Source organism: Sparassis crispa, assembly GCF_003851025.1.
Source record: "Sparassis crispa DNA, contig_000004F, whole genome shotgun sequence".
NCBI lineage: Eukaryota > Fungi > Basidiomycota > Agaricomycetes > Polyporales > Sparassidaceae > Sparassis > Sparassis crispa.
In genome coordinates, this window is record NW_020939751.1 from 1,034,223 (window position 1) to 1,046,147 (window position 11,925).

General features: G+C 54.7%; 5 protein-coding genes across 5 annotated transcripts; 1 reads left to right on the forward strand and 4 right to left on the reverse strand.

Moving 5' to 3' along the window:
* Position 1: 1 nt before the first annotated feature.
* On the forward strand, positions 2–1,369 carry SCP_0503540 (DNase I-like protein; the record flags this gene model as incomplete). The annotated part of the gene is made up of 6 exons (XM_027758418.1): positions 2–323; positions 377–444; positions 497–558; positions 618–659; positions 713–1,216; positions 1,276–1,369. The coding sequence occupies 6 exons, from the start codon at positions 2–4 to the stop codon at positions 1,367–1,369; spliced, it is 1,092 nt and encodes a 363-aa protein (XP_027614219.1).
* A 396-nt stretch (positions 1,370–1,765) lies between these two features.
* On the reverse strand, positions 1,766–4,233 carry SCP_0503550 (predicted protein; the record flags this gene model as incomplete). Its single annotated transcript, XM_027758419.1, has 5 exons — positions 1,766–2,296; positions 2,350–2,553; positions 2,617–3,289; positions 3,338–4,141; positions 4,196–4,233. The coding sequence occupies 5 exons, from the start codon at positions 4,231–4,233 to the stop codon at positions 1,766–1,768; spliced, it is 2,250 nt and encodes a 749-aa protein (XP_027614220.1).
* An 877-nt stretch (positions 4,234–5,110) lies between these two features.
* SCP_0503560 (hypothetical protein) lies at positions 5,111–6,236 on the reverse strand (the record flags this gene model as incomplete). The annotated part of the gene is made up of 5 exons (XM_027758420.1): positions 5,111–5,463; positions 5,525–5,645; positions 5,695–5,815; positions 5,877–6,096; positions 6,167–6,236. The coding sequence occupies 5 exons, from the start codon at positions 6,234–6,236 to the stop codon at positions 5,111–5,113; spliced, it is 885 nt and encodes a 294-aa protein (XP_027614221.1).
* A 496-nt stretch (positions 6,237–6,732) lies between these two features.
* On the reverse strand, positions 6,733–7,907 carry SCP_0503570 (hypothetical protein; the record flags this gene model as incomplete). Its single annotated transcript, XM_027758421.1, has 4 exons — positions 6,733–7,196; positions 7,253–7,637; positions 7,699–7,803; positions 7,881–7,907. 4 exons carry the CDS (start codon positions 7,905–7,907, stop codon positions 6,733–6,735), a joined length of 981 nt encoding a protein of 326 aa, XP_027614222.1.
* A 948-nt stretch (positions 7,908–8,855) lies between these two features.
* On the reverse strand, positions 8,856–10,283 carry SCP_0503580 (hypothetical protein; the record flags this gene model as incomplete). Its single annotated transcript, XM_027758422.1, has 3 exons — positions 8,856–9,316; positions 9,370–9,763; positions 9,816–10,283. 3 exons carry the CDS (start codon positions 10,281–10,283, stop codon positions 8,856–8,858), a joined length of 1,323 nt encoding a protein of 440 aa, XP_027614223.1.
* Between the last annotated feature and the right edge of the window lie 1,642 nt (positions 10,284–11,925).

Genomic DNA, 11,925 nt, shown 5'->3' on the forward strand with positions numbered 1-11,925 from the left:
TATGGTCTCCACCTGTATCGCATTACTCCTATCATCGTTGCTTTTCTACATCAAAGGAGGGATACCTTCCATCCCGGACTCGACTGGCTTGCAATTCCCTTTCTCCTCGACCAACGCTCATCGATCGGCGATAATGCGCGTAGCAACATACAATTTACGCTATGACTCGCAGCCGGATGGGATCACAGTGCAACAGTCTCTCGATGCTATTCCCGACCCACTTGTTCGGCCTCCGTTCTTGCAAAAGACCGGAGAACAGCCTTGGAGTCTTCGAAGAATCAAGGTTGCCCAGCAGCTACTCAACGAAGACCTTACGCTCATTGGTGCGTCCAATCATCTACGAGCAGCGCACGCCCTTTATCTTCTCCCTTCTCAGGATTCCAGGAAGCGCTTGTCAGGCAAGTGAAGGACCTCGCCGACTTGCTCGGAGATGACTGGGCGTGGGTAAGTTTTCAGACAGTCACATTCTGCGGAGGTGTAAATCGTCTCGATGTAGGTAGGTGTAGGCCGCGACGACGGTCGAGCAGCTGGAGAATTCTGTCCGATCTTTTACAAAAAGTAATGGTGGTAATTCCTCGACACGAGTGGTGCGCGTGTCTCAACCAAAATAACTTCAGATCAGCTCTACGATTGATCTCATACAATTCCTTCTGGCTTTCGTACGTTCCTACAGATATTTCTTATATCGCAAAGAAATTGATAATCCCATCAGCGACAATCCGTTCGAGCCCTCCAGATACCCCGGTGCAGGCTCTCACAGAGTCTGCACAGTCGCGCACTTCGCCTCCGGTCCCAGAAATTTCGGCGCAGAAACGAATTTGACGCTATTGAATACTCACCTTGACGACAGGTCCGACGCTCAGCGTCGTGTTGGCGCTGCACTCCTTCTCACTCGCGCACGTTACGAAGCATACAAGACAGGTGGCCCCGTATTTATCACGGGCGACTTCAACAGTGCAGCTACTGGGTACGATTCGGGTGCATACCAAATCACCACTGGAGCAATCCCGGCTCCGGCAATTAACTCATCCTTCGTGGAGAAATACGCGGTGCCCGACACGTCTCTCCCAAACTTCGTTATGCACGACCTGAAGGGGCATACACCGAAGCTACGTGTCTCCGGTGACTTTGCTACTTTCACTGGATTCAACAGACCCGGGGACAGCTCGGTCTTCACCCGGATTGACTTTATATTCGGTGGGAGCAATGGTGGCTGGTGAGTCGTCCTATAATCAATCAGTGTATTTGGTACGAATGACACGATGTCGGTGATAGGACTGCGGATGCCTACAAGGTCGGATCGGCGCTCACAGACGATGGAGTTATAGCCAGTGACCATCGTCCAGTCTACGCCGATATCTCAGTCTAGCAAAAGAGGAGGAATGTAGAGATACTCAGCTGTCAGAAGGAACTGTGCATATATGCTTTTTCACTATGATCTTTCCACCCGGCTCCTGTCGCCTGCAGACAGAGTCCCAAGTTCAGCTGAATTCTTATTGTACGAGTAACATGACATGGGGTTACGCAGATAGTATTGTGGTATACGTTGCGGTGTTACATTGTTGTACATTTTATTTTCTATGCAGGAAGCACCCGTGGATACGCACGAAATCCTCAGGGATACCGGACCTCTGATACGGTGCATGAAACCGAGCGTAATAGTAGAACAGTGTGGTTTTGGGTCGAGTTAAATGATGAACGCTAGAAATACAACTTGGACATTGTCAGCAGACACACGGTCTCCGAGAAATACAGATAGGCGAGATCATAGCCTGAGAGGGGAGCCCAGCCGGAGGGACAGAGGAGACAGCACGCCGGACTGGCTTCCGCTTCCGCTGCGGGCTGGCGGGCTAGACGGCGTTGCGGACGGTGTGAGTGGACGCGCGGCGCCTGTGTGGGGCGACCGGATCTTGCCTGGGGGGTCCGGATACACGACATCGGCCGGAACGGGTGCCTCCGCATAAAGCGACCTAGGCGTGCGCGGGGGTCTCTGGTGGTGCGGCGTACTGGTGATTTCAGGCTCGTACTGGGCAGGGATATCCGACGGCTTAACTTGAGGTGTAAAGCTAGTCGCCAAGAAACCAGGCGGGAGCTGATCGAGTGGGAACGCCATGTCCGCGGACGTAAGCCCAATTTCGGGGAGTGGAGGCAGAGGTCTCTGATCGGCGGGTGTGCTGTCACGGACGGCAATGTCTTCGGGCGCCGACAATGGTCGAGGGGTATATTCAGGGCTCAAGAAGCCCTCCTGACCAGCAGTCTGCCCGACGTGTGATGTCGAAGCACTAGGTCCCGTTGACTGGGAACAACCTGGAGGTCAGAGTAATCCAAATCACAGTTATTCACGCTTACAGGAGACTCCACAAAGATATCCGGAACACCACTGCTGCCTGGTGATCGTCTATTGCGATATCGTAGCTTGAACAGCCTTTCTAGGGGGCTCCTTGAGCCCTGATTTTCGTTAGCATCTCTATCTCGGGATCCACCCGGTGACGGTCCAGGCGTCCTGGCCCTTCCGTCTTCTCTATGCCGTGAACCACGCGGCGAAGCCTGTCGCTTCATACGGCGAGATATCATGTTAGTTGTGGAGGAAGATTAGATATCTTAAACTCGACGTACATCCTCCCGCGCGGTCGCAGGTGTCTTCGACCGCTCAACCCCCGGGTTAAATGCCATAGAGGCATCGATCACTTGGTGCAGCCCTGCAAGGGCTTCATGGGGATTTCTGTGGCCGCCTGCAGCTCCCTCACCCCGCGCGTTGACGATGTCGTATTGGGATATATTCGTAGATGTCCTGGACTGTGGTGACATAGTTGTATGGTGACCCGGGAGACTCACTGGAAGGCGTTCGACAGGTTGAGAATAGGCATAGTCTCGGGCACGAACAGGCTGCTCAACAGCTGCTGCCCGTGGGGGATCAGCAGGATCAGGGAGGGAGGGGCTGGGGGAGTGAGGAGATACCGGCCTGCTCAGCTCATGTGGAGGTGGAATGAACATCCCGGTCTGTTCATTGAGGTAGGGGATCCAGTTATCTGGCGGTATGTCGTAGTCAGGGTGAACTGGAGAGGGTGGTGGCTGATTCATTGGAATGGGAGTAATTGGTGTATCTCTTCGGGGCTGCGTGACGCTAGGATCCGGTATGGGAGTGGGGTCTGGTGTCTTGAGATGTACACGCGAAGGAGAAGGGGTGCGCAGAGGTGTTATTACTGAACGAACTGGAGTTGATGAAGTAATAGGAGCAATATCTGAGAGACGAGGAGGACTGCGTCGCGAAGCTCGGCTGCTTGATTGTCTGGGAAGAAGTGAATAATACAGACAATTTCAAAAGAGATCAACGAACCGGGACGGGGCTTGCCAAGATGGCTGCATAGGTGTACGAGCCACTGGGGCGACAATTAAAGACCTGCGAGAATACTGCCCATCGTCTTCAACGTCATCCTCCTCTGAGATTGACTCAATGGGCTTCTGTCGGGTATATCGTCTCTGATCAGCTCTCTCACTCGTCCGCTTCTCATAGCTGGCAAGGTCCTTCCCACGGGAAAAGCCTTCTTGATATCCTTGTCTTCTACCTTCCTCCAGCGCCTTGGCAACAAGATGCTCTTCTCTAAACCTCCTGGCTATAGTCCTCGCTCTCGCCGCCTCCGCTTCAGCATCCACCCTTGCCTGTTCTAGGTCATCAATTATTTGCTGCCCCCGATGTATTTCTCGCTGGGCCTCATCCAAACGTGATCTATACAACCTGAGCTCCTCGTTGGCACGGGCTGCACTAGCCTGGGCGATCATCGTCTCTTCGCGCGCAGCACGAAGCTTGTGGAGGGTATCGAGCACCCGGCGTTCAGCCTCGTCCGCACGTCTAGTCTCTTCCTCAAGCCGATCGGTAGTACGCACCAAGACAGAACGTAGACGGCTCGCGTCGCGCTCCTCCCGGGAGATCAGACGCGAAAACAGCTTCGACCGGCTGCCCAGGTACTCCCGCTCGCGATCGCGATCGCGGTCGACGCGACTGCGGCTAGGGCGTGGCGGGGGGGACACAGAAGACTGCTGCGAATGCGAGCGGAGGCTCCTCGACCGGTAGGGAGGAGAATCACTCGCGGAAGAGGAAGGCTCGACAGTGTCCATGGTGGGAAAGGGATAGTCTTTCAAGCTGGATACTATGCACTATGAGAAGTGCATATGCATGCCATCAGTTCACGCTCACCGATCCTGTTCTTCGAGTAGTCGTGTCGTCGTGAACATGCCTCAGCTTAGACCAGACGCCTGCGGTAGCGATCAGAGCGGCGGGGAGATGAGTGAACGTGGTACATAGCCATAGTCAAGTGGTGTATGTACTCGAGACAGAGATTGCTAGCTTCTCTGTGCAAACCTACTCCCGCGATATGGAGAGGAGTGCATTGAAAACGCGTGTAGGCAGCCTGGAAAGCCTTATCCGTGCGTGCTCAACACGTGTTGATTGATCAACGTAGATTCTCGGACGAGAAAGACGCTATCATTGGATCCGTGCAGAAAGTAATATCTCGAAGAACTGAATGCTGCGAGAAGGTACCAAAGCAAGGGTAGTGAGACTCATGATGCCATCGACCAGTCAGTTGGTCGTATCGGGCGCCTCTTGCCCACGTTGTTAGCTCGTGGTTATGCCGCGATTGGTGGTCATAAGGTTCTGGCGTCCTTCAAGTGTCCATCACAGAACCACGTAGAGCTCACAGAAATCATGACGAGATTTGAATGAGCTACGGTACTCACCTGCACCACCGTGCAACAAAGTGAGGGAGTGAGAGTACAACTGCCTGATACGGCCAGTCGAAGGCTCAGATGCGGAGCCTTCAGTTCAATGTTCATCATCGCCGTCCAAAAACGACCAAGAACGACTTGTCGCGAAACAAGAAAGGTAAGCCCATGATCAAGCTTAGCGCTTCTCAATACTTCATTTTCTGGCGCGGAAGTCACGCAATGCATGCCCATCACAGCATGTCAAAGAAGACGTAGCCACAGGGATGTGATGTGAGAGATGATATTGCCAGACGTCCACAAGCCAAGGATGAAGGACTAAATACAGCGCAGCCAGGTCCAGAGACAATCTTCGAGCACGAGGAACGAGCCACAGCACCATATCCGTCTACGGAGCCGTGATGCGCCCCATGGTAGAGTTAAATGGGAACTCGACGATCGCTAGTCCCGTCACCATTGAAGCGTCACTGAGCGGCAGCTGGTTGCTGGAGACCACACCGACGTAGACGGTGCCGAAGAGTCCAGAGGGGACGGTCGTCACGCCACTCCCATCGATGTTCGTGAAGACGACGTCGAGGCCTGTCATCCACGCGAGGTACGTGGGCGATGCGCCGGTGGGATTGCTGAACGTAAGACCGATAATGTACCCGGCGCTTGGTGTCATCGTGGAGACAGTGAGGGCTGGGAAGGTCGAGATGGGAAGCGGGGGGTTCGTCGATGGGCAGCTGACGATGAATTCCGCTGAGCGTTTGGCGAATACGTGAGTGTGACAAGTTCAACGGCGGTCTTAAGAGGTACTCACAGGCAAGCGAGAAGGCACCGCTCAATCCCAGCGGCGTCTCGAAAGAGCCATCCCATGGCTGGAGTTTCAGCACCGCGGAGGATATCCATCCAGCGTGTCGCGACTCTACAGCCAATATGGACTTCACACCGAGTTAGCCTCAACGCAGGCTCAGACCAAGTAGTACGTACCCCAGCCGCAGTCAGCGTGTTCTTGTCGGAGATATACTGAGCCGCGCCAAGGTATGCAGACGCGCCGACACCTTCGAGCGCCATCGCAAGCGCAGCGAAGGACTTCGGATCCGTGTAGGGGCTGACATCGTCCGAGAGTAATGTGAGACTTCAACCGGTGTACACGTGAAGCGAAGTCTTACAAGTTGTAAGTGCAGGGCTGAGGAGCGGCAGATCCGAGCGCGGCCTGCAAGAAGCTCACATGCTCCGCCTCATGCTCCCCGATCTGCTCGAAGCGGCCGCGCACCCACGCTGGGAACCCGGCTTCCGCAAATGCCTGGTCGTCGAATTGGCCCAACCCGGTGGAATAGAAGTTGTTCTCCAGCAGCTCGAGCGACAGTGCGAACTGCAGAATGTTCGTGTCTGTAGGCGAGGCCATCAAGCGGGTGAGTCCCACGGGTCCAACGACGCTAGAGCGAAGTGAAGACCTCACCGGTAGGCGTCGGAGCAGCGAGAACAATCGCCGCGCTAACGAGGGCAAGGAGGATACCAAAAGACTTCATCGTGACGAGGTAACTGACGTGCTAAGAAAAGAACGTGGGGCCGTGAGGGCGGGAAGGTAAAGAGAGTGATGTTGGCAAGTAACTTGCGAATGAAGAGTTCAGCGAGCGAGAGCAGTCATATATACCTGTGAGGCTGACCGGAGGCTTCCGCGGCTGGACGATCTACGGAGCACGATCGTAGGGCAGCTCGGGCGATCGCTGGCAGATAGAGGCTGGCATGTCCACTTTATAAGGGCTAGAGCATCGGAATGATCGAAGTATAGCAGGAAGACGTCCAATCGAGAGATGGTTGCTGACATTAACGTATCCTTGTATATTTCCACGATACTTCGGGAGTATACAGAACGGAAATTGACGTAGCGACACAACCGTGGCTGTAAGACCGTGGTATGAACTAAAAGTACAAAGAAGTTAGATCTGAATGACAACTCCAGTCGGTAAGCATTGCGCAGACAACATGGCTGTACATATGATACATACCTTGACCTGAGAGGCACTACCACATTATCTCGCTCTGCGGCTCTCTATACAAACAAATACTGAGTTCCCAATCACTTACACGCTTCGCCAAGCGATACATCTTGTAACCCCCAAAGCCACCTCTCGGACCCTCTGTCTCACTTATCATCTCCGAAAATACCTCCGGACTTTTGGTCCGGAGAAAGTACACTTCGCCAAACGACCGCTGGCGATCATAGACCATGTGAAAATCGCGCGCGGGTATTACAATCTGCAGCTTTACAAGGAAGATTTTTGTGCCGTGAATGTTCGGCGGCGGGCGCGTCTCGTCTGGGTTCCGCAAGGCGACTTCGCTGTCCTTGAAGTTGTGCCGCGTCAACATGTACATGGAATGGCCCTCGTGACCAGGCATTATGTTTACGAAGGGAACGGTGCGCCATGTGCCGCCGCGGACAGAGCGACACATGCCTTTGTGCTCTGGCCAATGTGCACGTTGGCAATCTAATATGATCTCTGTCGTATCATCAAGCTGAATATAATGATTCGGGAATGCGCACCCTGCCCGCAGTACGAAACGGAAAAGCACTGAGCGCATAGACTAGCGGTTTTCTTGCCGCACACGAAACACCCAGTGTCTGCGTTAAGCTTTCCCAGGTCTTCGAATGTGAGGGGACCGACAGGGAGCAAAAATGAAACCTTGAAGTCCTGCTCGAGAGCACCCTTCATAGGACTGAAGTCTGCAGGAAGATGTTTGGCATTCATAGCAAGTATCTTAAGTAGGAGTTTTCCTTCCAATTCTGTTGCATTTACTTTTGCACCCTGCCCCAGTCTCGTCTGGGCGCTGACCCAGCGGGGACCGACTCCTGTGGACGCCGCGAGGAAAGAACGATACAGAACGACAAGAACCGGTGTTTCCCAATCGATCTGGTGCACAGAGCTGATCTGAACGTGGGACACATCAGTCGATGCGCGTCACCATCACAAAAGGAGCTGAGGCCCATACCCTCACGGCAATCCGAAACTTCTGGCCCTCTGGGTCCTGAATGACGCACCAGTTGTACCCGTCATCCCAGATGCGGCCCATAACCATAAGCGTCTGGCGTACATCCTGAATCGCGTTACCAAAAAGGTTGAATGCATTCTCTCTGCCTGCTGTACGTGCTCTATCGAGCGCAAAGGCCTCACCCAGATTGTCCCTTCTAACGGCATCATGCACGGAGTTGGCCACCTGGGAATCCGGAGAATACGGCGGCCATGCTGGCACGGATGCGATATTGAGCGGTGGAGCGGGAATGACTTTAGTGAGATATTGAGCGGCATTAATTGCCTGTTTCAAGGGCTTCGTCCGGTAGCTTCGTGCTCGGTGGAAGCTCGACTCCCATGGAAGACAAGATCGTCAAGATTTCGGTTCTGGAGAGAGGCTCCATATTACTGAAGAGCTATATGCATATCTGTAAATTGCAAGACTCCTGTGAGATTCCACGCGTAAACTCTCGCCTCGAAAACATAGCTAACGTTCTGATTGTGATCCAGAGGAATGCAGTACGCAATATTCCTATAGAGATCTCAATACAAGTTCGAATTGGAAGGTCCTTGCAAATGGCTGCTGGACAGTCGGAAACAAGTCGAAAGTGCGGTCTCAAACAAGTAGCAAATGGTGGAACTCGAGCTGTCACAGTCACAAATCGAGTGCCTATCGCTGTCACAGATCAAGTAACTGTCACGTTCACGGGACCGTGACTGAACGCTATAGTCATCTTGCTATTACCTAAGTACGCGCGCTGAAAAATGCTGAAACGGTAGTAAGTGGGCAGTAACGTTGAACGCTAACCCGCTGAATGCTAAACCCCCTGAGAAACATAGTAGCCTGACTGCCCGGATTCTTGGCTGACACTCCAAGCGTATGATCAACCCGAACGCACCTGACGAACATTCGCCCGGCTCAAATAGAATTGCTTGCCCAGGCGGCAGGATGGGAGACGATGTTACATTTCGCATGTCCGCATGGTATACAGAAAGACGAGCTCTTCAGTACGACTGATGTAAACGCGCGTGCTCACGGTTTCCTCAGCACGAAGTGCATAATTTCCGGCGATGCCTGTACAAACTTCAAGATAAGCATCACAAGGATCCAGACCAAATCGACGACAATACCTGATATCACCACTTGACGTCGGCCTGCGGCTCCTTGTCCAAACATATGCTCAGTTCCCAATCACTGACACGCTTCGCCCAGCGGTACATCTTGAACCCGGCGTGCCCTCCTCTGGGGCCATCCATCTCCCTCCTGATCTCCGCAAACAGTACGAGATCGCGGTCCTGGCGGAAGAAGCTCTCGAGCGTCCGCTGCCTGTCATAGATCATGTACGCGTCACGATTCGCGAGACCGATCTGGAGCTTCACAAGGAACGCTTTCGCGCCGTGGGCGTTCGGGGGTGGGTATCTCTCGTGGTTCGTCCGCAGCCCCGTGTACTTATTGTTGAAGTTGAAGCGGTTGAAGATGTAGCTGTAATGGCCCTCGAACCCGGGCATACTGTTCACGAAGCGGACCGTGCGCCACGTACCACCGCGCAGCGACCGGCAGGTGGGCTTGTGTTCCGCCCAGTGGGCGCGCTGGCAGGCTATGAAAGATATGTGGATGAGGAGAACCAATCATGGCCTGTCTACGACCTACCCTGTCCGCAATACAAGACCGACAAGCATTGCGAGCACCGGCTCGTCGTCTTCTCGCCACAGAGCACACACCCAGTGTCTGCGTTGAACTTCCCGAGATCTTCGAAAGAGAGCGGGCCAACCGGGATCAAGAAGGATACCTTGAAGTCACGCTCAACGGCGTGCCTGTGGGGCTGGAAGTCCGGCGGTAGATGCTTGGCGTTCATGGCAAGGAGCTGGAGCAAGAGCTTGCCTTCGAGCTCGTTCGCGTGAATCAGGCTTATTGTGCCAGCATCAGACTCTTGCATGCGCTCTTGGACCCACTGCAGGCCGGGGGACCGGTTGTTCTGGGCGAAGGACTGGTACAACATGACGAGGAGGGGCGTCTTGGAATCAATCCGCTGAACCGAGAGCATCTGGTTCTGTGCGTTTAGACGTCATTTATCACTGCAAGTAACGTGCATATACCCTGATATTGATGGCGAACGTCTGGCCCTCTGGGTCCTTCACCACGCAGCACCTGTATCCGTCATCCCAGAGCTTTGCGATGCACATGAGGGTCTGACGAAGGTCCAGGATTGGGTTCACATAAAGGTCGACCGCGTTCTCCGCGCCCACAGAGCGCGCACGCATACACGCGCCCGCCTCGCCGAAGTTGCCGCGCCTGATTGCATCGTGCACAGAGCGAGTCTCGTCCACCCCGGAAGTACAGGAAGGCCATGATGGGACAGATGCAATGTGGAGCGGAACTTTTGGTATGACTTTGGCCAGAGACTGGGCCGCGTTGAGGGCTTGCTCAAGGCGTTTCTCCAGCGCCTCGTCTGGGAGCTTCGTCGTAGCGGGAAGCTCGATTCCCATGGAAGACAGCACAGACAAGGTGTCAATTCTAGAGAGAGGCTCCATGTTGTCGAGGTTGATCCCCAGTGGAAAACGCATATTGTGAGATCGCAGCAAGTCGCACGAGGTCGTGGCTGTGACCAGCTGCGACCAGCCGCGAAAATTTGGACTATATGCGATCTTGCGCGAGCCCAATCAAATGTGGTTGCAGGCTAGCACAGTGCCAAGCGGGAGAGTCGAGGCATTTCGCATCTAGTCGAATATTAAGCTGCTGTATAATAATTGTATTGTCGTGATTTAATACACTGTGACTACACTCGACGTCGTGTGAGCACCCTCGCCGTCGTGCGAGCTCCTGCGACATCACGCGATCTACTTCGACCTGCTCCGCTCACACCCCCGCCCCCGCTCACACCCCCGCCCCCGCTCACACCCCCGCCCCCGCTCCCACCCCTGCCTGCGCCCCCGCCCCCGTTCCCGCCCCCGCCCCCGCTCCTGCCCGTACCCCCGCCCTCGCACCTACGCACCCCTGCACCTACGCACCCCTGCACGCACGCGCGCGCCCATCCCCCTGCCCGCGCACGCACCCGCGCACTGGCGCGCAACCGCACACATCCGCACTCCCTGTGTTCGCCGTCGTCCCCGTTTTCACACCTGGATGCTGCCCAACACCTGTAATATAAGTAGAGTTAGTGAATATGTGTCATAGCATAGATAAAGAATGAGATAAGGTAGAGAGGTCCGCTACAAAGTCAGTGCAAGCGCAGCTGTTCACGCTCAGGCTGACTGGATAGTCGAGGTCGTCCAGACGGCTTCTCGCGCTCGAAGTGTGCATAAAGGCCCGGCGAGCTCGTTAGTCGGGGTCGTCGGAAGAGAGATGTGTGACCGCGGAGCCTGCTACAGGGGGCGGGGGGTTTTGGACGCCGCAAACGAACCTCTCGCAGTGCGAGACGATCGCCTCGGTGCGCTCGGTCCTCGCTCGGTCCATGTGCCCCCCGCCCGCGCGCCCAAATATCGATCCTCTGACCCCGGATTTCCCGGTATATGCGCCAGAAGTCGACGTGCCGTGTCCGCATCCACATCCTTGTACTCACCTGGTCATCCTAACTTGCCCCATCCCCCCACTTCTCAACTTCTCGATGCGGGTCATGTCTATCGTGCGCGCCAGGGTCGCGAATCGGCGAATGCGGCGCGTGGACGGGACTGCTCGGATGTCTTCGTTTGGCTTTGGAGCCTGGAATGCGGCACGCGTACCGCGCCCAGCCGCTTGAGATTGAGGGGCTAGTCAGTGCCCCCCAATTGAAGGCGCAGATGGAAAGATCATGGGGATCTCAACGAATGTGGATAGTATCGGATCGCCTTCTTATCGGAAGATTAGCATAACATGATCCACACTTGCACGTAGGCAGTACTTACTACCGTAATCAGCAGCAACGCTGCAAGTACACCAGAGGGGGTCTCTCGACCATCTGATAAGTAAATTTAAGGACATTTCAGGTGCCTGGATGCCTGACACAGAAACTGTCGCCGTACCTCGTCAATAGGGGCACATCAGAGGATTACAGTCAGGAAGACGAACACACATTCACATAGTCCGGATGTGTCGCAATGCGCACCACGCGTGCACCAGAAAGCAGTGCAAACTTGTTCTCCCGGAACTGCTGCGAGATTAGACAGGGAATGAGATGTAGAACAGTTCGCACTGTGCGGGGTGCGGGCAGCTGTGCGCACTCGAGCGTGG